This window comes from Triplophysa dalaica, chromosome 9, assembly GCF_015846415.1.
Source record: "Triplophysa dalaica isolate WHDGS20190420 chromosome 9, ASM1584641v1, whole genome shotgun sequence".
Taxonomy (NCBI): Eukaryota; Metazoa; Chordata; class Actinopteri; order Cypriniformes; family Nemacheilidae; genus Triplophysa; species Triplophysa dalaica.
Window position 1 is genome coordinate 19449259 of NC_079550.1, and position 27422 is coordinate 19476680.

The following is a 27422-nucleotide window of genomic DNA, read 5'->3' on the forward strand; positions in this document are numbered from 1 at the left end:
TCATTAAAAAATCTAATGATTGTTTAATTTGTTCAAATCTATGATTGAGTTTGGCCCATTTTTACCAGTAGGTGGCGCACTGGCCGTGTTTCTAGTGCAAAACAGTGAATCATTTTGCAAATTAATTGGTTCAGTTGAATCAAAGCTTCGAAAAGCTTCATTTCTCCCATCACTACTTCCTTATGAAAGCACGTTGTTTTCAGAGCACCAGTTTATATCTCATTGTTATTCAGTCATTAGATGTTCATCACTCTTGCTAATGATATATCGTAAGTTCTTATTTTCTACAACTTTCACTTTGACATTCCAGCCAAGAGGCAATACGATTCACTTAAAAGTTTGTTTCATTTAAAATGCTATAGTCATTTCTAAATGCTTTGCTATGATGTTGTATTTCCTCAGTTTTGTCAGTCCAGCATGATGAGGGCAAAGATAGTTGTTTTGCTCTGGATTCTGGGTATGACTGTACATTAACGCATTTCTACGCATTTCATTTTCTTTATATAAATTTTATTTTATTACTTAAGATGCTTTATCTAATTCCACAGTTATTTTCACTGTTTTATAAAAAAAATGTAACCAGATTTTTGTGTTTTGGTGCTTGCTGTAAAACTTTTTTTTTATTTAATATGTCAATGCTTACCTTTACCCAATTTATTTGTGATTTTTTCAGAACAAGCAACTCTCAAGCACATTCTGATTTCATTCATCAGTGGGGTTGGAGCTGTTTTTGTGTTCGGAGGACTCTGTTTCTTTCTTAGTCAAGTGATAAAAGTGAGTACTAACGTATACTGACTAAGAATAATATCTGACACCAGAACGAGCCAAATTTCTCCATTTAGTTGAATGTTTCAATAACTGTATGTAAATAATATGGGAAGATTTGATTTACTATGTGAATGCATTGCATTCTTTTGTTATCTTTTGGTCCTGTTTAAAAATCTTTCAGAGAAAGTGTAAGAAAAATGTCCAGGCCAGAAATCACAATATGTAAGTATCGATTACATACATTTTTGTGGGCAGTCGTAATATCTGACAAGGATCCTGCTGATAATTCTGTATTTGTAGTAGTAGTATGTTGGAGTATGTAACCATTTACGTTTATTCACTTTGACAGACTTCCGTTGGAAACACTTTCAGATGAAAACAACAGTGAACCAGATCGAAGGCGGCTATACAGAAGCAGTTTAAGGAAAAGTTACTTTTAAAAGTAAGATCACCGTGTGGTGTAACTTTATAAAAATATAACATATTGCACATCTTAGTTCTATCTACGATAGAAAGTAATGCTTTACGTTTCTTCTGCAATATTTTCGAGTGCAACATGAACAATCTGGTTCTATTGGTGTGCCACCTGTGCTGTATTTTCTGTTTTATTAACTTATTTCGTTTATTTACCACCCAGCTCATTTAAGAATTTAGAGGGCTGTAAGTTACTTCGGCTCTCGTTGCAGGAGCTAGAAATCTTGTTCCTTTGTTTCTTTATTATTTGTTGTTATTTTGTTATGGTCATTTTGGATTGTTTGTTTAACATTATAGTTTGTTTGCTTTTTTTTGTATGCTTATGTTACAGGAGTCAAGGTCCAAGGCAGGCAGCTAGCCAGTCTTGTTGTGCGGTGGTGGGTTCCTGGTCACTGAGTCCTGTGCATTGATGATTGATTTCACCGTGTGTATAGTGAGACTTGTGCACCTGGTGTTATAATTTGTGATATAGAAACCTTTGGCTAGTTGATAGCTTACCTGCCTATGGTAAACCTTACTCTCCTTTGTGTGTGTGTGGGGGTTGGAACTATTTGCTGTTGATACTATACAACTTTTTAAACTCTATTTATTATTGCATTGAATAAACTTTGTATTTTTTGATATCCACGTCTTTTGTACTTTGTTAACACTAGTGAACCCGTGTGCCCTTTTGTGGGAAATTTGCTTTAACAGGGTGGCATAGTCTACAATTATAAGTGTGTTAGAAAAGAAAACTCCAAGCACAATAGTTTTTTTTATCAAAGAACTAACAATGATTGAAGTCGGCTTTGGCAAATGCAAAAGCAAATTCTGTGTTTATGTGGCCACCATTTGGTCCTGATGTTTACCACTAAACTCTGCTTGAACAGGATGTGGAATAGATGACTCATAATAGAACAGTGGCCTCACTTGCTTTCGAGTTCACACTTATATATTTATTGCTAGAGTTCAGCTCTAAATAAACTAAAAGTGAGCATGAAACAGAAGTTGTGATGGTGTTTTTTCGGAATGGTGATGTATGTCTAATGTCTTCTGGAAGGAGAAATATTTTAATTTATTCTTGATTTTATTTGATTGGAATGAAAGCCTGGCCGTAGGACAGTAAATGTACTCCTGCCAACCAAGAGCATGCCTAGGAGAGAGGTCGTTTGGAGTGAGAGAGTCTTTTTTTCAAGAGTATCCATTGTGTCCAAATGAACTTGATCCTCTGTTTTCCTTGCTCCAAATTTTTCGTCCTGGGTTATAAGAGGGCTTGATGTTCCATATGATACACTTTGATTGGGATATACAGTGGTGTGAAAATGTATTTTCCCCTTCCGGATAATTTTTTTGCATATTTGTGATGCTTAAATGATTTAGATCATCAACTAATTTATGTATTACATAAAGAAAACCAGAGTAAATACAAAATGCTATTTTTAAATGACGTTTTATTCATTATGGGAAAAAACAATCCAAACGTTTCTGACCCTATGTGGAAAAGTAATTGCTCCCCTTGGTAAATCATGAATTAACTTTGATGAATTTAATAACCAAGTTAAATTGCAACAGCCAAACTCAAGCGTGCCAGACCTGTTGAATCATGAAATCACTTGAATAGAACCTGAGAACAACATCTAAAGAACTGCAGGCCTCTCTTGCTTCAGTTATGGATCAGTGTTCACGATTCTACAATAAGAAAGAGAAAAAATAACCTCAAACCCCTGGGCTGGGTTTCCCGAAACCTTCCTATCACTACGTTGCTTTTTTAAGAATAAATCGCTACCACTCTTAAGGTATAGCCCAGCCCAGGTCTCTTTTCAATATCTAACAATTACGTACTGAATTAGGATCTTAAATGTGATTCACTAAAGATAAATTCTTTTCTATCAGCATGTTGAGTCGTCTAAATATGTTTTCAAATTAGTTGTGTTAACATCGCTATTTTTATATTATTTATTAGACTCTGTTAGTCTCAAAAGCACAAACCGCTTTTAACCTATTAATTTAAACTGCTGACTTTCTGTAATTGTGTTTAATCGTCAGATTCCGTTTGGGTGGAAACAACAGCGGGTCAGACGGAAGACATCAGATAGCCAGTAGGACAAGATTTTTGCGTGAAGATGCCCAGTATCTATAACAATGTTTGGATTCCAGTTACATATTTGTATATGTATTTGTATAGATAAATGAATCCAATAGTCAAGAGGTGGGTGAGGCATTTCCAAAGGGAGGGTGGCAGGGGGTAGTCCATAGGGCTGGGATGGTGGAGATAGTTGGAGGATCAAGGGGTGAGTCCAGTGCAGGAGGACAGGGTGATGACCCAGAGATCAGCCGAGAGGAAGGGATCCCAGTCAGTCGAAGGAGGGGGAGCCAGACAGATGTAGCCCTGGGGACGAGCGACGGAGATGAAGAGAAAGGAGTCAAGGGTGAAGCCACTCAGACGGAGAGCCCGGGCGACACCGACGGTCCAGAGGGCTGAGGTGAAACCGATGGCTCAAGCGACCAAGGAGAAGGCGTGGCCAAGATAGACCACGTCAGAGCCAGAGAGAGTGAGGACGTAGGTAGAGCTGGAGGGAAGGATGAGCCTGACGAAGACAGAGTCAGGGTCAGACGCACCTCGGAGCTTGGGCTCCAGGATGAACGCTGACTAAGTTGCTGTGTCTTTTGCCGGGTTCGGTGTCGTTGTGGTTCCTGGCCCCACCATCGATTGCCGGGACCAGATGACTACTGTACCCGCATCCATCACTCTTTCCGACCCAGAATTCACACCCTGCAGTCTGGATGACTAGGTTCCTTGATGGGGTACTCATCCACGTCGGGAAACATATTGAGGGCGAACAGCTCATCATCCAGTCCCGACAAAAATAAATGTTTACATTCGTGGTCGTTCCAACTTACCAGCGAGCACGCCTCGAAGAAGTCCTCCACATACCTCTCCAGAGACATGCCGTCCTGAAAGAGCTGCAGTTACTGGTTCTCTGGAGAGATGAAGTCGTCCAGGTCCAAATAGGGGTCAGTAAAGGGTTCTAGGATGGTGAAGGGGTCCGGTGATGAATATGGTGTGGCCATCGCGTTGTGTAAGTTTGGTCTTCTGTAACAGTTCACAGATCATAAATGATGCCACAGTGGTAAAGTGAAAGGTGAAAGGTTTAATAATCAAAAAGGTGAACTCAGGAACAAAAAACGGGAAATCTAAACACATCCAAGGGAAAAACAGGACAATCCACAAACATCCATAGGAATGTACAAAAATCCAGCAGGTAAAAATCTTCCAACAAGGGGTACGAAACAAGTATCACTAAATACATCTAGACCAGACTCAAAACACTGGGTGAAGGAGCGTCCCAAATTACGAATTTATGCACAATTCTACAAAATTTTGTGGTATAAATAGTGTGAGTAGTGCATTCACATTGAAAATCCTCAAAAATTAAGTGCACTGTAAGTACCTGGATGATGCAATTTTTCAACCTTGAATATATGAATATCAAATATGAAGTGTGGAACTGTGGACACTTCACGCACTCAACGGTCGCAGTTTCGCTTACGTAGCGGAAGGGACGCTGGGCTAACAAATGCTGCTCAAGCAAAACTCTTCTGCAGGGTGATAACGCTTCAATCTGATGATGACTGTGCAGGGCAAAACAGATGAAAATTACATTAAATGAACAATGCACATGTATGTTTTTATCTACACGCATTGGGGCGTGCAATGGAATACTTGCATGTAGGCTCGTGACGTACTTCCGACTTGAAATCGCACAACTCACTAGTTTCCGGTTATATTTATTAACTATGGGATTTTGCTACCGTGAAACCTAAACGATTAAATATAGGATTTATACATACATACATTATCAGCGACATAAGAAGAAATTTGTAAACATCACTAGGTACACAATCTTCAAAAGATCTGAGAAAGTAATGGCTGGTGAACGATAGCGTTTCACTTTTTCTCCTCACACAAAACTCCGTTGCAGACATTTTACGGCCAAATGCAAATTACAGAAGACTGAAAGAGACTATAAGGGAATCATAGCTGCACTGTTTGGATTAAACAATTACAGACTTTAAATACCGGTGTGTTTCATGTGTGAGAAAGCACGGACACATCATTCTGTATTGTGTAATTTTATTGTCGTTAAAAATTTCTAAAAATATAATCTATAAGACTAAACCGTTAGGAAACAGCGTTTAGCAAAGCGAGGGTGTGCATTCAACGGCTTTATTATGCGGCAGATGAGTATACGTTTATAAAACATACTAGGAGGTAAACTTTTCCTAATTTAAGATCTATCATAAAGATCCACATTAAAGCATGTTTACCAAACAAAAATGATTTTTTGTTTTAATGAATTGATGACCCTACAAATAGAAATAATCTACAATGATCTCCGCATGTAGATGCGCTTAACACGGTTACCAGAAAAAAATGGAAGACTACTTGCAAGTAGTCCATTAACGCCATTGGCGGTCTTCTGGGAAACCGATATACTTCCGGTTAGTAAAACCGTTTAGTATTCCATTTGGAACGTTGCTATTCTTCTGAAATTCATATGCTAGATGGTTGAGTGCATAGTGTATAGTATGTCATTTGGAAAACAGCTTGGGTAAAGGGAGAACATAGATTTTCCGGTTGATGAGGTTCAGGTGAAAGTCATTACCATTTGGGTGGGCAGACAAATCAATATGGCCGGAAGAGTGCAGGTGCAAGGCATTATGGGGGATGTAGTTTGTGAGTTGTTACGATAGGATTTTCTGTATTCTGGTATCTTTGTTTTTTATATTTTGTGTGAAATCTGGAAAAAAATCACTTGTATAGCAGTAAAGACTGTTTTGTCATTAAAATAAAAAATCTGATTTCAGAAGCTGTTGAGTGGTATTTACTCGACTTTGGTCTCATTTGAAAAGAGGAAATAAAAAAATGTGTCTAAAGCATATTCACACATGCACTTGTCCATTTATAAACGGAATAGAAAACTTTTTTTAAATTGATGCTTATCCGTGTAGTTGAGGGTGGTGCTACATTAAATGTGGAAAAGAAGATATGACTGTATTAAAGGTGAAAATGGATTCCTCTCATTTACATTGTTTTCTGTTCTTCTTTTTAATTTAGTAGGTCCATTTTGGTGTAGATTTTCAAGGTATGCACAAAACATGCATCTGTTATATTTCACCTACCCATCACGTTTTATAAACTATCCAGAATAGGATGTGTATTATAGGTAAAAGGTGCTCCACTGTATAGAATATCATTAAACGAGTAGTTCACTTTAAAATAAGCCCCCATTGACTTGCATAGTAATTTTCATTATTCACCTCAGTCAGCCCTAATCCAGTTCTGTGAGTATGAATCTCTATTATATCAATTTATTTAACGTACTGTTGGTATGGGTCATATAAAGTCATACTTTTTTTGTAATTTTAATGTCTAATAAGTAATGACTTCTGTATTTTTTCAAAATATGTTTTTAAGGGTTAGGATTATGACTACACCAAAATGGCATATCTCAATATATATACGGAAATGCTAAATGAAAATATCACATTGCAAACATTGCATAGGCTTCATACTCTTTCGACCCTTTCATCCAATTGATAAATTGATATTTTGAAGAATTTTGGTTGCCGAACAGCGGCGGTACCTATTCACTTCTATTGTGCGGACACAAAACCAATGCTAGTCAATTGATACCACCATTTTTCGATAACCAACATTCTTCAAAAGGAAAAAAAAAGATTCTTGGCCAAAGACTCCCTTTAAACCAGATTGCCTTAATGTATCATGTTAAAGTTTTGAGCATCACTGAATGTAATAGTTGTGAATGAGTCTAAGTTGTTGTCATGTCACCATGTGGTCCTGATGTTTACCGCTAAACTCAGCTTGAACAGGATGTGGATTAGATGACTCACAATACAACAGTGGCCTCACTTGCTTACAAGTTCACACTTATATATTTAATAAAACAGAAGCTCTAAATAAACTAAAAGTGAGCATGAAACAGAAGTTGTGATTGTGTTTTTCCTAACGGTGATGCATGTTTAAGTCTATCGTAACATTTCGACTTTATTCTCGTAACATTTCGACTTTATTCTCGTAACATTTCGACTTTATTCTAGTAACATTTCGACTTTATTCTAGTAACATTTCGACTTTATTCTAGTAACATTTCGACTTTATTCTAGTAACATTTCGACTTTATTCTCGTAACATTTCGACTTTATTCTAGTAACATTTCGACTTTATTCTCGTAACATTTCGACTTTATTCTAGTAACATTTCGACTTTATTCTCGTAACATTTCGACTTTATTCTCGTAACATTTCGACTTTATTCTAGTAACATTTCGACTTTATTCTCGTAACATTTCGACTTTATTCTCGTAACATTTCGACTTTATTCTAGTAACATTTCGACTTTATTCTCGTAACATTTCGACTTAATTCTCATACATTTTTTATTCTCGTAACATTTCGACTTTATTCTCGTGACATTTCGACTTTATTCTCGTAACATTTCGACTTTATTCTAGTAACATTTCGACTTTATTCTCGTAACATTTCGACTTTATTCTAGTAACATTTCGACTTTATTCTCGTAACATTTCGACTTTATTCTAGTAACATTTCGACTTTATTCTCGTAACATTTCGACTTTATTCTCGTAACATTTCGACTTTATTCTAGTAACATTTCGACTTTATTCTCGTAACATTTCGACTTAATTCTCATAACATTTCGACTTTATTCTAGTAACATTTCGACTTTATTCTCGTAACATTTCGACTTAATTCTCATAACATTTCGACTTTATCTTAGTAACATTTCGACTTTATTCTCTTAACATTTCAACTTAATTCTCGTAACATTTCGACTTAATTCTCGTAACATTTCGACTTTATTCTCGTGACATTTCGACTTTATTCGCGACATCTTTTTTTTTTTTAACGTGGCACTAAAACGCCGTCGTATATATGAATTGTGCATACATTATATAGTAATTTCATTGATGTTTTGCACCTTAAATAAAGCGGTTATGTTAACTGGACATATATAGAATCCCACAAAAAAAGGCAAAGAACTTTCCCCTTCATTGAACAATCAATGATCTCTGTTTAATTTTGTTTAATGATTAATTTTGATTTAATGAATTAATTTTGTGCAATTTTCTCCTCCTTCTTGTGCCCCAAGGCGTGGGGCCGAAAGCATTTAAAAGCACCCTTTTATATCAGGTATTTTTTTCTTTGTAGGTTTTTCCAGTTTTATTTGACATCTGATAACATTTTTGTACTTTATTTTAAGGTCTAATTCTCAGTAAAGAATTAACTATGACTTTTGCCTCAGTAAACTACCGATTTGTTGCTTAGTAATAGTTTGTAAGGTAGTTGATAGGTTTAGGTATTAGATTGGATTAGGGAAGTAGAATGTGGTCATGTTGAATATGTTCTAAGTACTAATAAACAGCAAACATGCTATAAATAGGCATCTAATAAGGAACTAGTTAATCGTGAGAATTGGTCCCTATACTAAAGTGTTACCAATAGAATATACTGGTAATTTTAGATGAACGCATACCGTACAATTTCCAATACTGATTTACTGGTATTTTGGAAAAAGGTCCACTAATCGTCTCCTAAAAATAATTCATTAGTTACAAATTGAATATGTGTGGAAACATCTATTGACGTTTATGTGAAGTGCTTATCTTATGCTCTTTATCACAGCATCCTCGGGGGATGCAGAAAAATGAGAACTGAAATTAGAGGTTTGATATTTTTTCTGAAGTTCTGTATGTGTAAAATGTTCTTCCTGTTTGCAGAAACGCATGTTGATTTAAGAGCATCAGTCTCGAACTCAGGTCGATTCAGTAAGTAAAGGTCTCTCACTTTCACTCCTAAAATAAGGTAAGTTCTGGATTAAGTTTGGAAAATGTATTGACATGTATTATTCATTTATTTCTTTAGCACTTGTTTTTATGAAAATTCATGGTTTCATTTGAATTCAGTGTCCCCGCTGTATATTATATGCACAAAATACTGGCATTTATGAAAAGAATTATGACAAGATTTTTGTATTCAGAAATTTGAGTTAATATTCTTTTGTTAGAAGATTTCTGTATTCGTCTGTATGCATTCTCTGCCACTGCCGATTTATTACAAGATGTTTGATAAGAGATCTCCAAAACATCACATTGTTTTGTCTCTACGTCAGTTGCAAAATAATTTGTGTCAAGATTCAAACAATACAATTTTCATGATTATTTAATATGCTTTGATGAATTGTTCCCTCAGTCTTGTCAGTCCAGCATGACGGGGGCAAAGACAGCAGTTTTTATCTACTGGCTTCTGGGTATGACTGTGCTTTCAATCTTGTTCTTTAAAATTTTTGTTGCATGAATTTCCTTTAACAACTTACATTGTTCATCTGATCCATCACATTTTCTTTTGTTTTCCCCAGGTTTTGGCGTTTCGGTGTTTGCTGATGTTTGGAAAGTCGAAGTAGAGTCTGAAGTAAAGGCTTTGGAAGGATCTTGTGTTGTGTTGCCGTGTTCATTCAAATACCCGGGAGTTGTACAGCCCTCTTCTCGTAAGAGTGGTATTTGGCACAAAGAGAAAGATTGGAATTACTTCATCTTCCATGAGGATAGAACACAGATTGCAGACAATTTCAAGGAGCGCACAAAATTGGCTGGTCGGCTGGGTGATTTAAACTGCTCTTTGGAGATCGATGGTGTCAAAAACCACGATAACGGCCCATTTTGTTTTAGAGTTGAATTACAGACGTCTGTGACAGACAAATATTCCTTTGTGAAAAACTGTGTGAGACTTAATATGATCGGTAAGTGTTGCTCTTAAACATAACTAATAACAACATGTACATATCTTTTATATGCTTTTTATACATCTCATTTTTTTGTGTATAGTACACTGGAATTTCTATGTGAAATGTGCATTTTTATTCACAACATATGTATAGTCGATGCCCCACCACCAGTGCTGCATTCAGATGATTCTGTTCATGAGGGTCAACCTGCAGTCTTTAAATGCTCTGTTAGACACACCTGCCCATCCCATCAGCCCACTCTCACCTGGAGCCACAAAGGAAAAGAGTTGGTGACCTATAAGGATATTGGTCATGGGAACTGGGAAGTGGAATCGATTCTGTCCTTCACACCAACCAGTGCGGACGATCACACCAATATTATATGCACAGTCCAATACCATGGTCTGAGAAAGGGATATGAAACTAGCCGTCCAGTCTTTGTGAAAGGTATATGTTTATACACCCCTTGTAGGATTCTGAAAGATGTTCATTCTGTATTTAAAGATTTGTTAAAATTATACAGAAACGATTGCATTTCTATGATTTTAACAGAACAAGCAACTTACAACCACATCCTGATTCCATCCATTTGTGCGCTTGGAGCTGCTCTTCTAGTGGGAGTAGTATGTTTCCTCCTGGTCAAGAGATACAAGTGAGTTCTGGATCCATTTCAACACACCAAAGAATTATCACTAAAGAAAATGCATCTGTCAAGTTAAAAAAGTTAAAAGTATTTGAAATATCGTTATTTTCCAGGAAGCGTATTGAAGATCTCCAGTCCAGAAATGACAATAGGTGGGCAATGAGTTTTTTTTTTTATTAAATAAACTTTATTTTAGGCATGTGTCCGCCTAGTGCACACTTGCGTCCTGTGTAACCATAGGCCGCAGGTCTCTTTTCAATATCTAACAATTCTGTACTCAATTAGAATATTAAATGTGATTTAATTAAAATAAATTCTTGTTTTTCAGCATGTTCAGTCGTCTATCAAGAATGTCTCGGAGGTAAAATATGTTTTCAAATTAGTTGTGTTAAATTATATTTTTATATTATTTATTAGACACTAGTAGTCTCGAAAGCAAAAACCACTTAAACCACAAACCACTATGTACTTAAATTGGTGACTTTCTGTATTTGTGTTTAATCACCAGATTCCGTTCGGGTGGAAACAACAGCGAGTCAGATGGAAGACATCAGAGGCAAGTGCTCAACAATGGCCTGTAGGACAAGATTTTTTGTGAAGATTTCCTGTATCTATAACATTGCTAGAATTCCAGTTCAATTTTTGTACATGTATTTGCATTTTTTCACTAAAATACGATTTTCTGTAATCTAAGATTCATCATCGTTAGATTTTGTGTGTAAACTAGAAAATAATCACTTGTATGGCAGCAAAGACTGTTATGTCATTACAATTAAAAAATTGAAAATAATAGAAGCTGTTGTGTGGTATTTACTCGACTTTGGTCTCATTTGAAAAGAGCATAAAAAAATTGTGTCTGCTGAATATTCACACATGCACTTGTCTATTTCTAAATGTAAATGGAAACTTTTTTTCAATTGATGCTTATCAGTGCAGTTGAGGGTGGTGCCACATTAAATGTGGAAATGAAGATATGACTGTATTAAATGTGAAAATGGATGCCTCTCATTTACATAGTTTTCTGTTCTTCTTTTTAATTTAGGAGGTCCATTTGGGGTAGATTTTCAAGGTATGCACAAAACATGCATCTGTAATATAACTGTGTGTATCTGTTGGGGAATCCCAAGTTAAAAATGAACATCTTCACAGCTTTATAGGTATTTTAAAAATGTCAACACTGTCATCTGTTTTTGTGATGTTTATTAGGAGAGGCCATGGGGATCAAACTGACAGCAATTTGGACAAGAGGTGAATGTTTTCTGTTATGAATAAGATTTGAGACTTACTTGTGATGATGTCATACTTATAGTTCCAATGTAATGTAATGTAATGTAATGTAAAAGCCACCAATATAAGTACATTACTACAATTGAACATTTTTCCTCATAGGTCAAACAAAACAGGAAACAAACCTCGAATGCCATCCCCAAAGAGGTATAGTATTTTTAATGAAAGATACAAGCCCTTAAAATAGAAAGACATTACTAATGTTGCCTATTTCTTCTTAAATTTACATTTTCATTATTCACCTCAGTCAGGCCAAATCCAGTTCTGTGAGTATGAGTCTCTATTATATCAATTTATTTAACGTACTGTTCAATGGGTCATATAAGGTCATAAAAAGGTCATTTTAATGTCTAATAAGTAATGACTTCTGATTTTTTTTCTAAATATGTTTTGAAGGGTCATGATTATGATGATGACTACACCAACACGGCAGATCTCAACATATACGGAAATGCTTGATGAAAATATCACATTGCAAACATTGTATGGGCTCCGTACTCTTTTGACCCTATAATTCATGAATTTATGACAAAGTCAGTCAAAAAAAATGTGTGTAGGCCTATAAGAGTTATTATTCCAACTTTTTTTATATTTTCACTTGTCCACTGCAGCGTAGAGAGCAGTATACATTTTATTTTTGTTTGAGGAGTTACTGTAGCTGACCACTGCATAGTGACCTTGATGCATGTAAGGGTTAATGTAAGACTACTGAAACCCAACTAGATTCACTAATAATACATTTAAAAAATTCAGTAATTTGCTAAATATTTCACAATATTAACAAGCTCTTCTTTTCGAATAATCAAATATCTGCTTCAATTCTATTGTGTTTGTTTGTTTTGTCTCTCTCTCTTTTTAATGTATAGACATATTATCGTTTTTATTTTAGCATAATACAGCAAGCAAACATACCAGAGTGTTATAGATATTGCATGGCATTGCATCTTTATTGTTTTGTAAAGGCTTTTTAAAACTTTCAGAATATAATTTCACATTTAGCTGTCTGTATCTTTCAAAATTTTGTGAAAAATTATTCATCCAATCGTGTTTTAAATAGCTCTTTCTACATATGTGTGAGTGATAAACTTAGAGGGAAGTTAACCCCTCTTGTCATTTCACATAAAAAAGATGATATTTTGAAGAATTATGGTTACCGAAACAGCTCCGTCACCTATTCACTTCTACTGTACGGCCACAAAACCAGAACTAGTCAATGGGTACCTCCATTGTTCGATTAAAAACATTTTTCAAAATGTCTGCGGAATATAGAAAGTAATATATTTTTTTTCTTGGCTAATGACTCCCTTTAAACTATTGCCGTAATGTATCATGTTTTATTTTTGAGCATCACTGAATGTGTTTGTAATAGTTGTGTGTGAGTCTGATCCTTTGCTCGGAAAGATCAACATCACTCCTGAACAGGGATCAAACATGCATAATATGCTGAAAATATAAATATTGTGCAGGACCTGATGGATTTTCTGAAGCCCACAGAAAGCTCAACTGCTTTAAGTAGATCACACAGTAGATCACACAAGAAGGTCTTTAACAACTATCACAAAATAGAAAAACTGTTATTGATGTCAAAGTAGATTGCCTATAACTGACCATACTGCTTACAGTACCATATGTGACTATGTAATATTGTATTTGATGATATACAGCAATATAACTTTTTTTAAATCTTTTTATATTCTGTACTTCACTGCATCCTAAATACTTCTTAATTATTTGTTTAATCTTTTGAACAGTTCTCCTTTGAGATATTTTGAAACCATAGGATTTTTGTATTTCTGTATTGTCTCATATAATGTCTGTGTTAATTAGTTGAAGATCAAACATTTCATGTTTGTTCATTAAAAATCATTGCATCACAAGTTCCTTTTTCTTATTGTGGTATTTAGGGGTCACTCCAGGGAAGTATTGCACATCTGAACTTAGTCAATTTCTAAAAATATGTTTTTTTAAATGCATTTTTTGATGATTTTTTTGGATAGTCCACATTGTACAAATTAAGACACTTGAATAAAGAATTTGTATACTGTCCGTCTAATATCTGCTAACATGTCAATTTATTCTCCTAATCGTATATATGCAACCCTAACCTAAACCTAACAGTCTATACTCCAATAATGGTTAGTTAAGATGTATATAGTTCTTAATGTACTTATTTTCAGTAAAAAGCCTCAATTCTACTATTACAATAACATATCATTTGTTTTAGAAAAGATGTATTGTGCAGGACTTGCTGTAACTTTGTGTGCAATCTGGATCTGTCTTTAGCTCTAGAAATTAATTATTGCTGCAAATTCTGTTTGTATACATGATAACTACATTTCATTTCATGACAATTGTGTAGTTTCTCAAAAGAAATATTCTTAAAAGAAATAGTCACATACGGGTTCCGAAGAAATGAAAAGATTAAATGTCAGCAAATTTTTTAAAGCATGCTTTTTAAAGCAACAACAGATTTAGGTGGGGAATTCACAAGCGAAAACTCGTCAAGATGAGTCTTTTTTTACATTTCAGTAGGCGTAGCATAACCAAGAAACAAATAAAGAATAAAAAACGTTCTTCACTTCCTTATTCTGAAGGTTGTTTTCCACACTTCTGCAGTATAAATTTACCAGCTCTCAGTTTGCTTGTGCAGAGAACTGGACCGATAAGGTTAAAATAAAGAAGAAATAAGGTATGTTATGTTTTCAAGTTTTTTTTAGGTCAAGTAGCCTCCTGTCTAGAGTAATTCTGCTTTTTGTATTTTCATGGTGGAGTTGTTTGCAAATTTTGCGAACCTGCATGTATGTCGAAGTCATGAAAAAGCATTAAAACGACTTTTAGTTTGGCCTTTAATTTTAAGTATAATATATATATATTTAAATGCAATATTACTGTTTCATTATTTGCCTACGGTATAGGCTTTTTTAAACAACCTGATGTCATACTGTCCTCTACAGATAACATGAAATAAAATATTAAATACATGTAATACAAAAATATATTTTATTTTTAGGATTTTGTGTATTTATGCTTCAAATATTATATTTTTTGCTAGATCTCAGATGCATAGATTTTTGTGGTGCCACAGATAAGCTGTAAAAAGTGTGAATTGCGAAAAACTTTTATGATTATAACAATTGTGAAGGTTAAGTGATGTACACTGTATTCCCTGTAAATCTTTGTCCATGTTATTAACATGAACTTTTTCTTTTTTTTACAGATACAAAAACATTATTTTGAGAAGAAGCTATGAATTTGTTACTTTCTATACTTTTCCAAGGTACTGTGTGCACATTCTTTTCTACAGTATTTCATTCATGTCATTGGCCTACGAATTTCCATAATGAGAATGAGACAGTAAACATAATCAACTTTTTCTTGTGTGGCAGCAAGTATAAGATAAAATAGTATTTACAAATACAATGCAGTGCCTATTTTCTTATTAGCAATTTTACATTGTATTTTATCCTGAACCAAATGATTTTACTTAATTGTTCTAGTCTATATAACGTTTCATCTGACGCGCGTGTTCCTGACCCCCAGTAAACCTCCGGTTTGTGATTGCCTAGTGTCTAATAATATAACTGTTATATTTTATTTTATTGATGTTTATATTAATTTGTATTATTATTTAAATGTTATTGTATTGAATAAATGATTTGTTGAATTCTGTTATATGTTCATTTTAATTAAATAAACAATTTGTTGAATGGGTCCTAGTAGTTCGGTCGCATTTAAACTAACCGTATAGTACATTGACATCGAGCGGTAGAGCTTGGTATCGCAGAGAGGCAATTTACCGAAGTAACAGTTCTTCTCAGTTTAATTTGATTGTTGTTAGAAATAAACTACAGATACGCCAATTTGTGAATGTCTACCGGAAGTTCAGTTGGGGTCACAAAAGAGTGCATGCTTAGTTACGTTTGTTTATGTCGTTAAGATTGAAATCATATATAATCAAAGATATTTCATGTCTAATCATTTTTGGGAATTGCAGCAATAAAGAATTCTACTGCTTTGTTCCACAGGTGCTCTGCTGTATGAGACTTTGGGATGGCAAGTGACTATGCCAAAGGAAATTCATGGTCTCCAAGGGTCCTGTCTGGTTATACCATGTTCCTTCTCCTACACATCGTATCCACCCACCAACCCAAACAGAGTTGTGTGGTATCAGTGGGTCTCTAAAGGCTACCCTTTAGTTTATGATCCCTGGTATCCAAATGACGTCATTGACAAGTTCAAAGAAAAAACATATTTAAATGGTGACCCGACAAATAGAGAGTGCAGTCTTCTCATTAAAAAGCTTGATCAGTCCCACCATAGAGAGAAATTGTACACGTGGATTGACCCAGAAAATGTTGGAAAAAGCACTTACAGGTTTTTTGACGTCACCTCCACGATTAATGTGGACAGTATGTTAACACTCTTTCATTTATAAATCAAAATTTCATAAATTTGTCAATGATAGTGACAAAACTGTAGCCATTATCTCATGACTCCATTTCATATAAACTTAATATTTGAAAATGAAGATATTTAACATAAAGGTGTTGTTAAAAAAATAATTGTCCTTAAAGTATTTATGTCTCATTCTAACAATTCCGTATGCAGCTAAGCCGAAGTCACCCACCATCAATATTTATGGAGGCGAAAGAACCGGGGACGACATGACGGTGGCATGTCACACCTACCACAGCTGTCCATACAGCAAACCAAACATCATTCTGAAGGGTTTAGAAGGATCTGATCAAATAAAGAATGACCCTATTGAAGGTGGTTTATGGAAAATCACTCTGACACGCAAAGGTGTTGTTAAAGCTGAGAGCTCAGACATTGAGTGTATTGTAAAGCATTATGGAGGCATAACAGCAAGAGCTACAAAGAACAAAAATTCAGCGTGTGAGTTAATGCATAAAGAATATGTGTAGGCCTACTTATTTCGTAGATGCTCTTCAGTTTTGTCTAATTCTGTTTCTTTTTGTGTGCTGTATTATTTCTTTGCACTCCGCTGCAAAATCTGATCTGGTTTAACATTATGTTTTTTAATCCTTTTAATTTCAGGTATCTATTCCAATATAATCATTAAGCCTGACCGTGCAGATGTCATAGAGGGTGTTTCAAAGGACTTCACTTGTACTATCAACAATTCCTGTCAGAAGGATCCTCCAAGCATCTCATGGAACTATAAGAACATGCAGGTCTCAAACAAGAATACCAAACTTACCGGAATTAATTCAGCCACCTCTTCAACCATCACCTTTTCAGCCGAAAGGAAAGACAAGGGGAAGAAATTGATATGCACCGCAAAATTTTCGGGAAAGGACGTTCAAGCATCTGTTGACATACATGTAGAATGTATGTAATTTGAAAACGTGAAATCACAATGTGTAATTTTTTTTCTCGTCTCATATTTTTCCATATCTTATTTTTTCAGACTACGAGCCCAGACTGGTGGATCCTGAAATCAAAAACAGTATTATAATTTGTTATATTTCTTTGAGCTTCATCTTTATCTGCAATGATACTTTAAAAATCAAACATGAAATACAAACTGTCAACAATGGGCAATATGTACCAATTTGTAGCTTATTATTGTCTGTTCATATTATATATACCTGTATATATATATGGAAAACCGTTGTGGAAATACTGTGGAAATTTCTTCAAATGCATAATATTATTGATGGTCTTTCTTTTTTAGCTGATCGCGTGTATGAAGCAGACGTGGTTCCCAGGCTCACTGCATTACCTCGTTCCTGTGTGGTGATACCCTGCAGTTTTAAGATGCATGAGGAACTTGCCGTGCATCTTTGGGTTCATTGGTTTACGAAGAAAGGTTACATGTTCCACTCTGGACAGAGCAAAGTCTCGGACAACTTCAAAGGCCGCACAAAACTGCTTGGAAACTCAATTGATCAGGACTGTACGGTGGAGATTGATAATGTGCAGAACCATGACAATGGGCCGTTCTGTTTCCGAGCAGAAACAGAAAATAAGAAATACCTTTTTAACCACAGCTGTGTGTTCATTGTAATGCAAGGTACAAAAATATTCACATCAATGTTTTTGAATATCCCACTTATTTGAGCAGTTTCACTTTTTGATTACAAATGTGTGAAAATATTTGCACTGAGCAGTTTTTTATCTCTTGTGTAATCAAACAAGCCCCAGACAAACCTGTGATGTCACCAATCCCTGACAACATCGAGCCCGGGACAAACGTCACCATCAAATGCTCAGTCAAACACACGTGCCCTTCTCACCCCCCCAGCATCACCTGGAGCATCCCAACTGCTGGAAAAACAGTGGATCATCGGAGTATAGGTGAAGGAGTTTGGGAAACAGTCTCAAATGTGACCTTTATCCCAACCGGATACGAAGAGGAAGATCAAATCATCTGCAGTGCAGCATTTTGGGGGGATAGAACGGTGGTTAATAAATCAACTGAAGTAAATATTCAAAGTAAGTTTAGTCATAGAAAAGGTTTCAAGACTTCGTTTTTTTGTTATATTCTGAAACAAGTGTTGTGGCACTTTTTACTGTTTGATGATCTCTGATCAGTGAGTATATTATCATCAGGAATTCAAGGTGTTGGAGTGGAGGTTCTTGGGCCGTCTGTCATAATACCCATAATTGTTTTTCTCCTCCTTTGCGCTGGATTCATCATATACAAGAGACGACGCAGGTAGGTTACGATTATGACTGTGTGTGTTTTGTTTTCGCTCCCATTAAAACAATTGTCATCCTATTATAGCAGAATGTCTGAAGGAAGAGCTGACTGGACTAACAGTAGTCATGAAAATAATATCAGGCAAGTACAGTATTAAATGATAACAAAAAGTATTTTTTTTTGCGTGTTTGGTTTAATTGATTGTGCTTATTTTCCTGTCAAGGTTCAACAACGAAACATTGGATAAAAGGTATCTTTTCTCTACTATATACATTCACATTTAGTCATATACATACCCTGATATTAATTTTATCCATCAGCTATAGGAGATTTACTAATGTAAGCTAATCATTGTCTTTTTAAGCAATAAAAGATCTGTTCGGATACCATGGTGAGCAACCTTCAAGTATCACAAGGAGGTGTGTGAATATTTTGGATATCTGTTATTGTAAATATAAATAATTACTGTTTTTTTATAAATACAGTTTATAGTTTGTCATATATTTATGTTAAGGCATATATATATCTAACATTTTACTTCAAAAATATCCAAAGAGTTACAATACTACCGTTTTGTTTCCTTTTTTAAGAAATACCACAATCTGAATGGCTTTATAGCAGCAAAACAAAATGACTGGATCTATTCTTGTGTTTGTTTTGTTACTGAGGTTTAATCTATCTGATATAGATACATGATGTTAGACATGACAAATATGTGAGTCTTTGGATGCCTTAATTAATTGCGAAAGGAATAACAAATTTGTAATTATACTTTGACATATTATATAAATAAAGTTGTCCTTCTCTGACTAACCCACTGAAATTACAGATGAAATCCACGTTTCAGTTTTTTAATACAGTTTCAAATATGTATGTCAGTTTCTATCTTTACAAAATTAAAAGTATGCAACATAACATTGACATGAAATACATTGTGATCCATCCCACAATGCAGTGCTGCTGAGCTACAGGACCACAGCTTTTGGGGGCCTAAACAGAATTGTTTTTTATATCTATAGTTACCACATCTTCTAACATTCAAACATCATTTTATACCGAGAATGTTTGTCACAGTATGTCACAAATGCTAATGTTTATTAAATAACATATTATGATGTTTTACAATCTAACACAGAAGTAACAATTTATTGGTGAAAGCATATTTGGAACATGTTCCCTTTCTGTCGGTCTCTCGACGTTGTGTCGAGAACGACAGATGGGGTTCGCCCTTGAGAACCAATCAACTCTGACTACTATAGAAAAGGCCAATGAAATTTGGCGAATGCAATTTGCATGCCGGGCTCCGCCCCCGGAAATCCGGTATAAAAGGAGGCCGGCGTGCAGCATTCACTTACCTTTTGTTCTTCAGAGCCATCGCTCATGAGTACAACTCAGGATTCAATCCTCTACAACTACACGCTGGTGCTACGACGTGTTACAGCGGATCGTCCCTTCCTGCAGCGACCTTCCCCTGGGCGTCTCGGCGGTTCCGGAGGTGTTAGAGATTTTTTCTAAAAGTCCTTTTCAGGACTGACTGAGCATTCTCCAGCGCGGCATGTCCCGCTGTTCTCTTGGGTGCGGCACCCTCATCGAGGAGGGGGATGGACACGATCGCTGCATTAGGTGTCTGGGCGTCCAGCACACTGAAGCAGCGTTCGTTGACACATCTGCCTGCACTGCGGGCAGATTGTCATTCAGAAGTTGCGGTCACGGGTGGCTGTCTTCCTACGGGAACCAGCCACAATTTCGTCTGCTACCCGGGCTGTGACATCTGTGGCTACGGCCCCGATGACCACCCACGTTAGCAGCGTTAGTGATATGGGGAACTCTGCGAACGTAAACCCGCCAGCCAAGTGCTCACGGGCCGATCGCACCCCGATTCGCTCTTCTGAACGTTCCCCAACCGGCGGTGGCATACCGTCCGGATCCTCACGCACACACTCGGAAACGATGTGTGACGTAGATGAGATGTCGCTCGCAGCATCGGAGGGAGACTGGCATCCGACTCTGCCGAATACAAACTCCACCCCCAGCGGTCGAGTTCAGGAGGAAGCAGAAGTGATGTCATCCGTGCTAACCCGGGGATACGTGGTTCCCGAGGTCGGTGCGCGGTGCAAACCGCGCCCACCCCGGGTGCCATGTTTTTCCCGGAGGTGCATGAGGAGCTGTGTAAAACTTGGAACGCTCCACTCACGGACCGTTCCAGTGAAACCAGCTCTGGCTCCCTTACTTCCCTCGATGGTGAGGCAGCCAAGGACTGCGTCGAGATCCCCCGGGTGGAACGTCCGCCTGCGGTGCACCTGTGCCGCGGACGGCTACCACCTGGGGGGGGATCGACCACTCCTACCGTCCAAAGCACGTAAGACTTCGGCATCACTGGTGTCGAAGGCTTGCGATGTTGCGGGCCAGGCTGCCTCCTCTCTCTATGCCTTGGCCATCCTGCAGGTCCGCCAGGCCAGGGCGTTGAGAGGGCTCCACGAGGGTAAGGCCGACCCGGGTATAATGCAGGATCTCCGTGCCACCGCTGACAGCGCTCTACGGGCGACTAAGGCGGCAGCACGGGCCCTGGGTCGGACGATGTCCACGGTAGTGGTCCAGGAGAGACACCCCCGGCTATACCTTGTGCAGAAGAGTGACAGCAAGGAAGTCCGCTTTCTTGATGCACTCATCTCGCAGGGTGGGTTGTTGGTAACACCGTCGAGGACTGCGCTCAGCATTTTTTTTACGGCGAAGCAGACAGTGGCAATTAACCACATTTTTTTCACGCCGCGACTCGGCCGCCTACAGGCCTCCGAGATCTCACGTGACGTCTGCTTCCCTGCAACCCAGGACCCTTTCGACATCGGCTCCGGTTCCTGTGCCCCCACAGGCGGCACCCCGGAAGCAGAGGTCGAGGGGGAAACCTCCACCCCGTCAGCAACCTCCTCGCGAGAAGGGACACTGACGGGAAGACCCCAGGGAGAACAACATCGGGCCCGAACCTTCACAGCCACGGCTCTGATCGGTACGGGACGACTCCTGCCTCGTCACCAAAGCCGGGCCCTTGTTAGGGCTTGGCGCCCACTTACTCACTGAGTTTTCTGTTCTCCCCGGGTTTACTTGCAGCCGATCGCACACTCCACTGGACTGTGCTCGGCGAACCGACCTCACACCCTGGCGAGGCGTGGGGTCGTACACATACGACAGCCGTCACCACTCTCAAACCGACAGTGCGTGCCGTTGTCCCGCCAGGCAGGTAAGTAGGCGGAGCAAACCTTCCCTCCGGGGACTCCCCACGACATGGTTAGCTCCGCCAGCCGACGAACCACCCCCCGTGGGAATGATGAAGCAGACCGTCCCCTTGGTCACCCTGTCACAGTCCCTGGGAGCTCGAGAGCTGCCCACACTGTCTCGCTGGCTAATGAGGGCGGTCCGTCTTGGTTACTCGATCCAGTTCACCAGAGACTCACCCAAGTTTCGGGGCATCATCTCTCCCTCTGTCAGAGGCAGGGACGCCTCCGTACTTCGGGTAGAGGTCACCACCCTTCTGGCAAAACAGGCATCGAGTTCGTCCCTCAAAACCAAGATGTTCAGTGGGTCACCACCCGCACTTCATCGTTCCCAAGAAAGACGGCGGGTTGCCCCCAAAGGCTGCGTACCCTGAACAGAGCACCTTCACAAGCTGCCATTCAGGGTGCTCACACAGAGGCGCGTCCTGACATCTATGAGGTGTCAGGATTGGTTCGTGGCAATCGACCTGAAGGACGCTTACTTTCATGTCTCGATCCTCCTCGACACCGGCCGTTCCCACGGTTCACGTGCGAGAGGGGGGCATATCAGTACAGAGTCCTCCCTTTCGGTCTGTCCCTGACCGCCCTTTCTCCCTGAGAGGAGGAAGGCGAGCGGGTACTAAACTATCTCAGCGACTGGCCTATCTTGGCACACTCGCGAGATCTGTTATGTACACAAAGGGACCTGGTGCTCCGGCACCAAGGTCGATTGGGACTCCAGGTCAACCAAGAGAGGGGCAAGCTCTCCCCAGTGCAGAGCATCCTCTTTCTCGGTATGGAACTCAACTCTGTCACCATGTCGGCACACCTGTCCGCAGTTGTGCCCAACCAGTGTTGAACTGTCTGAAATGAACATTTTAGGCAGACAGCGGTCCCCCTGAAACAATTCAGAGGCTCCTGGGACACATGGCGTCCTCGCGGGTTAATACCCCTCGAGTTGATGCACATGACACCGCTCCAACACTGGTTTCAGAGTCGAGTTCCGAGGAGAGCGTGGCACACCGGCAGCAGGCGCATGGTGATGCCGCCCTGCTGCCGACGCACCATAACCCCTAGTCTTTATGACTTTTTCGACGGACTCAGGTCCCTCTGAGCAGGTTATGAGGCAAGTCGTGGTGACGATTGAAGTCTCCCTGCAGGGGTGCGGTGTAGTGTGCAACGGGCACGCAGGTGGGGTGTTGGACGAACCCCCGCCTGCGCTGGCATATCAATTGCCAAGAGTTGTGGGCTATGCTACTTACACTGAGCAGGCTACGGCCTCTCGTGCGAGACATGCACGTGCTGTTCCGAGGACAGCACTATAGCTGTAGCGAATACAGATCGTCAGGGTGGCGTTCGCACACAGCAGCTAAACACAACTTGCTCGACGCCTCCTCCGGTGGAGTCAATAGGTGACTCGTTCCCTGCAGGCCACACACCCCGGGCAAACTGAACTAGACAGCCGACGTGCTTTCTCGCCAGTTTATGCCTCGTGGAGAGTGGCGACTCCACCCCCGTGCAGTCCAACTCATTTGGAGGCTGTTCGGTTAGGCCCAGGTAAAACCTGTTCACCTCCCGTAACACCACCATTTGCCCGCTTGATAGTCCCTGCCCTCGGCACGGATATCCTTGCGCACAGCTGGCCGCGGGATGGGCGGAAGCAGACCTTCCCCCCCCCCAGGAGCCTTCTTGTACAGACTCTGTGCAAGGTCAGGGAGCAGGAGCACCAAGTGTTATTGGTTACACCACACCGGTCTAACCGCACTTGGCCTCAGAGCCGATGCTCTGGACAGCGACTCCCCCTGAACCATTCCCCTGACAGAGGACCTGCTCTCTCAGGGGAAGGACACGTTCTGGCATCCCAGATCAGACCTCTGGAACACCCATGTCTGGTCTCTAGACGGGACGAGAAGATCCTAAGATGGCTACTCCCCCTATACGGCTGAGACCATCACCCAGGCTAGGGCCCCATCTACTAGGCGGTGACACGCCTCTAGACGGTGCCTCTTCTCGTCCTGGTGTCTTTCTCAACGAGAAAGACCCACTGAGGTGCTTGATCAGGATTGTGTTCCCCTTCTCACGAGACTGGAGACTAACATCTCCCTTCCACACTGAAAGTGTATGTAGTCGCTATTGCCACTCATCACGACTCAGTCGGTGGAAAGTTTCTAGGGCAACACGACCTGGTCACCAGGTTCCTAAGCAGCGAGAGGGCGGAATCCGCCTCATCTCCGCTCCATACCCTCTTGGGACCCTAAGTGGTCCTGGGGAGCCTCAGGGCCCCCCAAAGAGCCCCTCGGAGGTTCCGATCTTCCTCATAGAGTAAGACGGCCCTCCTGACGGCGCTCACTTCCTTCAATAGGGTAGGGGACCACCGAGCATCCTCCGTGTCCCTGGATTGCCTTAAACTCGGCCCTGGAAACTCTCACGTTATCTTGAGACCCAGGCCCGGATGCGTGCCCAAGAAGTTCCCACTACTCCCTCCGGGGCCAAGTGGTGAACTTGCAGGCGCTCCCCATAGGGGAGGAAGACCCAACCCGATTAGTGTTGTGTCCCGTACGTACTGGACCGCACGCAGAGCTCTGAAGCTCTGACCAGCTCCGTGTCTGTTGGAGGACAGCAGAAGGGGAAGGCTGTCTCCAAACAGAGGCTGGCGCACTGGGCCGTGGACGCCGTTACGACGGCATTCCGATCTCAGAATCTCCCATGCCCATTGGCAGTGAGGGCTCACTCCACACGGAGTTTAGCCACCTCCTGGACACTGGCAGAAGCGCCTCTCTAGCAGACATCTGTAGAGCTGCGGGTTGGGCTATGCCCAAACACCTTCGCAAGGGTTAACAACCTTCGCGTAAACCCGGTGTCAGCCCACGTCCTGCGTGGCGACATGTAGGACTGGCATTCGGGGGGGCGTATGCCTGCGAAAGCACCTTTCCACCCTCTAACAGGTTGGGTCAGTGTGCTATTTACCTTTTCTTCTTACCCGAACACATCGCTAAGAAACTGGTACCTCACCAGCCTCCCTTCTTACCCAGACACTGGTTAAGAATAGGCATTCCATCCATCACCAAACAAGCACCCCCTGGGGGCTGGCTGGGCAGAGCAGCCTTCCCCCTTAGGCCGGGATACCATGTGAGCTATCACAGATAGCTCTAACCGGACCTAGTGCTACCGGACTTCTGTAACACCCCCTCCGTGGGCTGTTCCGTCTGATGTATCCTCATGAGAATGGTTCCCACTCCTGGTAACCCATGAGCTTCCCCAGGTGTGCTTCCACCTCGCGGTTAACTACTCAGTCCGCACGTTCCATGCGTTCTCCTCCAAGGACGAGACCATACCTATATCCACCATATTCCTCCCCACGGGTAGGAGGTGGCCTCTGTAGCGCTTCTCTGATTAAGAGTCGCGCTTACCCGGTGTAAACTGATCTGGACGGCCTCTCGCCTATAGAGAGCTAAGGCCCCGTCCGTGAAAGTTACCGGTCAGGGCTGTACCCATCTTTCTCCAAGAAAGCTCTGGAACCCCCCGACCACCACACTGGAAGGTTACAGTCTCACGAAAGCTTCGAGATGACACGCCCAGGCTTGTTACCGTCGCTTCGCTAGAGATTGTGACGCGATACAGCGTTGTGGCGTTTTCCATAGGCAACCCCATCTGTCGTTCTCGACACAACGTCGAGAGACCGACAGAAAGGGAACGTCTTGGTTACGTATGTAACCTCAGTTCCCTGATGGAGGGAACGAGACTTTGTGTCCCTTATGCCACGAACACGTATCGTATTCTGCTGCAGTTTGAGAGGTCTCAGGCTCTTCAGAACAAAGGTAAGTGAATGCTGCACGCTGGCCTCCTTTTATACCGGATTTCCGGGGGCGGAGCCCGGCATGCAAATTGCATTCGCCAAATTTCATTGGCCTTTTCTATAGTAGTCAGAGTTGATTGGTTCTCAAGGGCGAACCCCATCTGTCGTTCTCGACACAACGTCTCGTTCCCTCCATCAGGGAACTGAGGTTACATACGTAACCAAGACGTTTTTATGCACAAAACTAGAGCTTCTAATAAAATGCTGCCAAAGTTGCCTAAGAAACACTTGAAGCATGTTTTTATGCACAAAACATCTTTTCAGAAACTTTAACCACTCATATTTGTGACATCGATACTTTAAAAAAAAAATTCTCCAAGTCTTGGGTTCCTGTATTTGCTGTACATTTTAATTGCATAATTTTTGGCTCTTGCTGTAGAGACATTTAGGTGTGTTTGTTTGATCACAGCATTTCAGTGATGGATGTTATATAAATGCTGGAAATAACGCAGGATTTGGAGATCATTTTAAACTGATAGATGTTGTGGTCCCAGTGCTAAAAGATGCCTGACATGAACTACACGGCGTAAATCAAACTAAGTCACACGTCTGTGTTTTCTTGGCAAACAGCGTGTAAGTGCATAATGTACAAAACACAAATTGAATAATGCGATTGCTTGCTGGTGCTGTAGTTCATTCCAACTCTCCCCATAGTCGCACCTCTATGTTGGCGGGTATCTCCCAGCTCATGTTTTTCCAGAAATAATCGTACAGCTGTATCTATCTTTTATAAATTTGATCAAACTAAATACTCTTCGAAGATATGATGTATGAAACAGATGTCATCAAAATAAAGTTTAATTTATTTCTCGAGTTTTGAAATTAGTCATGTGTTTCATCTGCTCGTGGATATGCCGACAAAGAGAACATTAATTCAATTCAAGTTTCAATTCAAGTTTATTTATATAGCGCTTTTCACAATGTGTATTGTTTCAAAGCAGCTTTACAGGGGCAAACAGGAAAAACAGAAAAGTTAAAACACAGCACAGTGCATGGTATTTATACAACGAGTAAGTTCATTCTAATAAATAACATCTAATTTATAAATAAATAAATAAATAAATGAATGAATGCAGTCTCCCGGTGAGCAGGCCAACACTGCCCTGCTGTGGCGAGGAACCCAAACTCCAATGATTGATTAATGGAGAAAAAAACCTCGGGAGAAACCAGGCTCAACCGGGAGGGCCAGATCCCCTCTGACGTGTCATAGCTGCACTCAGACTGGTGACATGTGATTTTAGTTTAGCATTTAATACCAAATATTGTAACTTCAGCATTAATAAGACAAATAGTCCGTCTTTGCTCTTGGTTGGGGATGTAGTGGTCTGAGCTGGGATGGTCCGATGGTCATATTTCTCTTGGCAGCTGGTGGAATTGCCTTAGATGGAGCTGGGATGGTCAGTCAGTCTGCAGCTGTATCTGGTGTAATCTCAAATTGGGGATGGGCATCTGTCGGTCGTCTGGACATGGTGGAACTTCTTCCTACCTCGGGATGGGCATGGGGATGGGCATCTGTCGGTCGTCTGGACATGGTGGAACTTCTTCCTACCTCGGGATGGGCATCCCGAGGCAGAGGCGGAAAGAGAATAAAGAGAATACATTAGATAGGCGGGATACCCTTATCAAAAAGAAGTATACTTGAAGTACATTCTTTATATGTTTACTTTATGTATT

The 27422-nt window shown here is 40.3% G+C and overlaps 2 protein-coding genes and 2 long non-coding RNA genes across 7 annotated transcripts; 3 read left to right on the plus strand and 1 right to left on the minus strand.

Moving 5' to 3' along the window:
* Positions 1-178: 178 nt before the first annotated feature.
* LOC130429018 (uncharacterized) lies at positions 179-1863 on the plus strand. Its single transcript, XR_008907525.1, has 6 exons — positions 179-269; positions 403-457; positions 674-774; positions 950-990; positions 1118-1210; positions 1574-1863. It is a non-coding gene; the product is annotated as an uncharacterized LOC130429018 (long non-coding RNA).
* A 792-nt stretch (positions 1864-2655) lies between these two features.
* Positions 2656-4956, minus strand: LOC130429103 (uncharacterized). Its single transcript, XR_008907538.1, has 2 exons — positions 4674-4956; positions 2656-4315 (listed from the first exon to the last, which is right to left on the minus strand). It is a non-coding gene; the product is annotated as an uncharacterized LOC130429103 (long non-coding RNA).
* Positions 4957-9040: 4084 nt separating this feature from the next.
* Positions 9041-14012, plus strand: LOC130428693 (sialic acid-binding Ig-like lectin 14). The gene is made up of 13 exons (XM_056756884.1): positions 9041-9128; positions 9516-9573; positions 9682-10062; positions 10201-10494; positions 10600-10699; positions 10804-10842; positions 11019-11051; positions 11199-11246; positions 11733-11759; positions 11897-11938; positions 12080-12124; positions 12225-12243; positions 12374-14012. The coding sequence occupies exons 2-13, from the start codon at positions 9531-9533 to the stop codon at positions 12434-12436; spliced, it is 1134 nt and encodes a 377-aa protein (XP_056612862.1). The 5' UTR covers positions 9041-9128; positions 9516-9530; the 3' UTR covers positions 12437-14012.
* A 559-nt stretch (positions 14013-14571) lies between these two features.
* On the plus strand, positions 14572-19470 carry LOC130428677 (uncharacterized). Of its 4 annotated transcripts, none has more exons than XM_056756861.1 (13): positions 14572-14666; positions 15195-15254; positions 16003-16386; positions 16586-16873; positions 17036-17329; positions 17409-17447; positions 17676-18014; positions 18140-18436; positions 18554-18659; positions 18729-18785; positions 18868-18894; positions 19009-19063; positions 19235-19470. In XM_056756861.1, exons 2-12 carry the CDS (start codon positions 15224-15226, stop codon positions 19037-19039), a joined length of 1893 nt encoding a protein of 630 aa, XP_056612839.1. In that variant the 5' UTR covers positions 14572-14666; positions 15195-15223; the 3' UTR covers positions 19040-19063; positions 19235-19470. The 4 variants fall into 4 exon arrangements, with proteins under 4 accessions (XP_056612839.1, XP_056612840.1, XP_056612838.1 ...); XM_056756862.1 differs by having other exon boundaries at positions 19263-19470; XM_056756860.1 differs by having other exon boundaries at positions 19009-19470.
* Positions 19471-27422: the final 7952 nt, after the last annotated feature.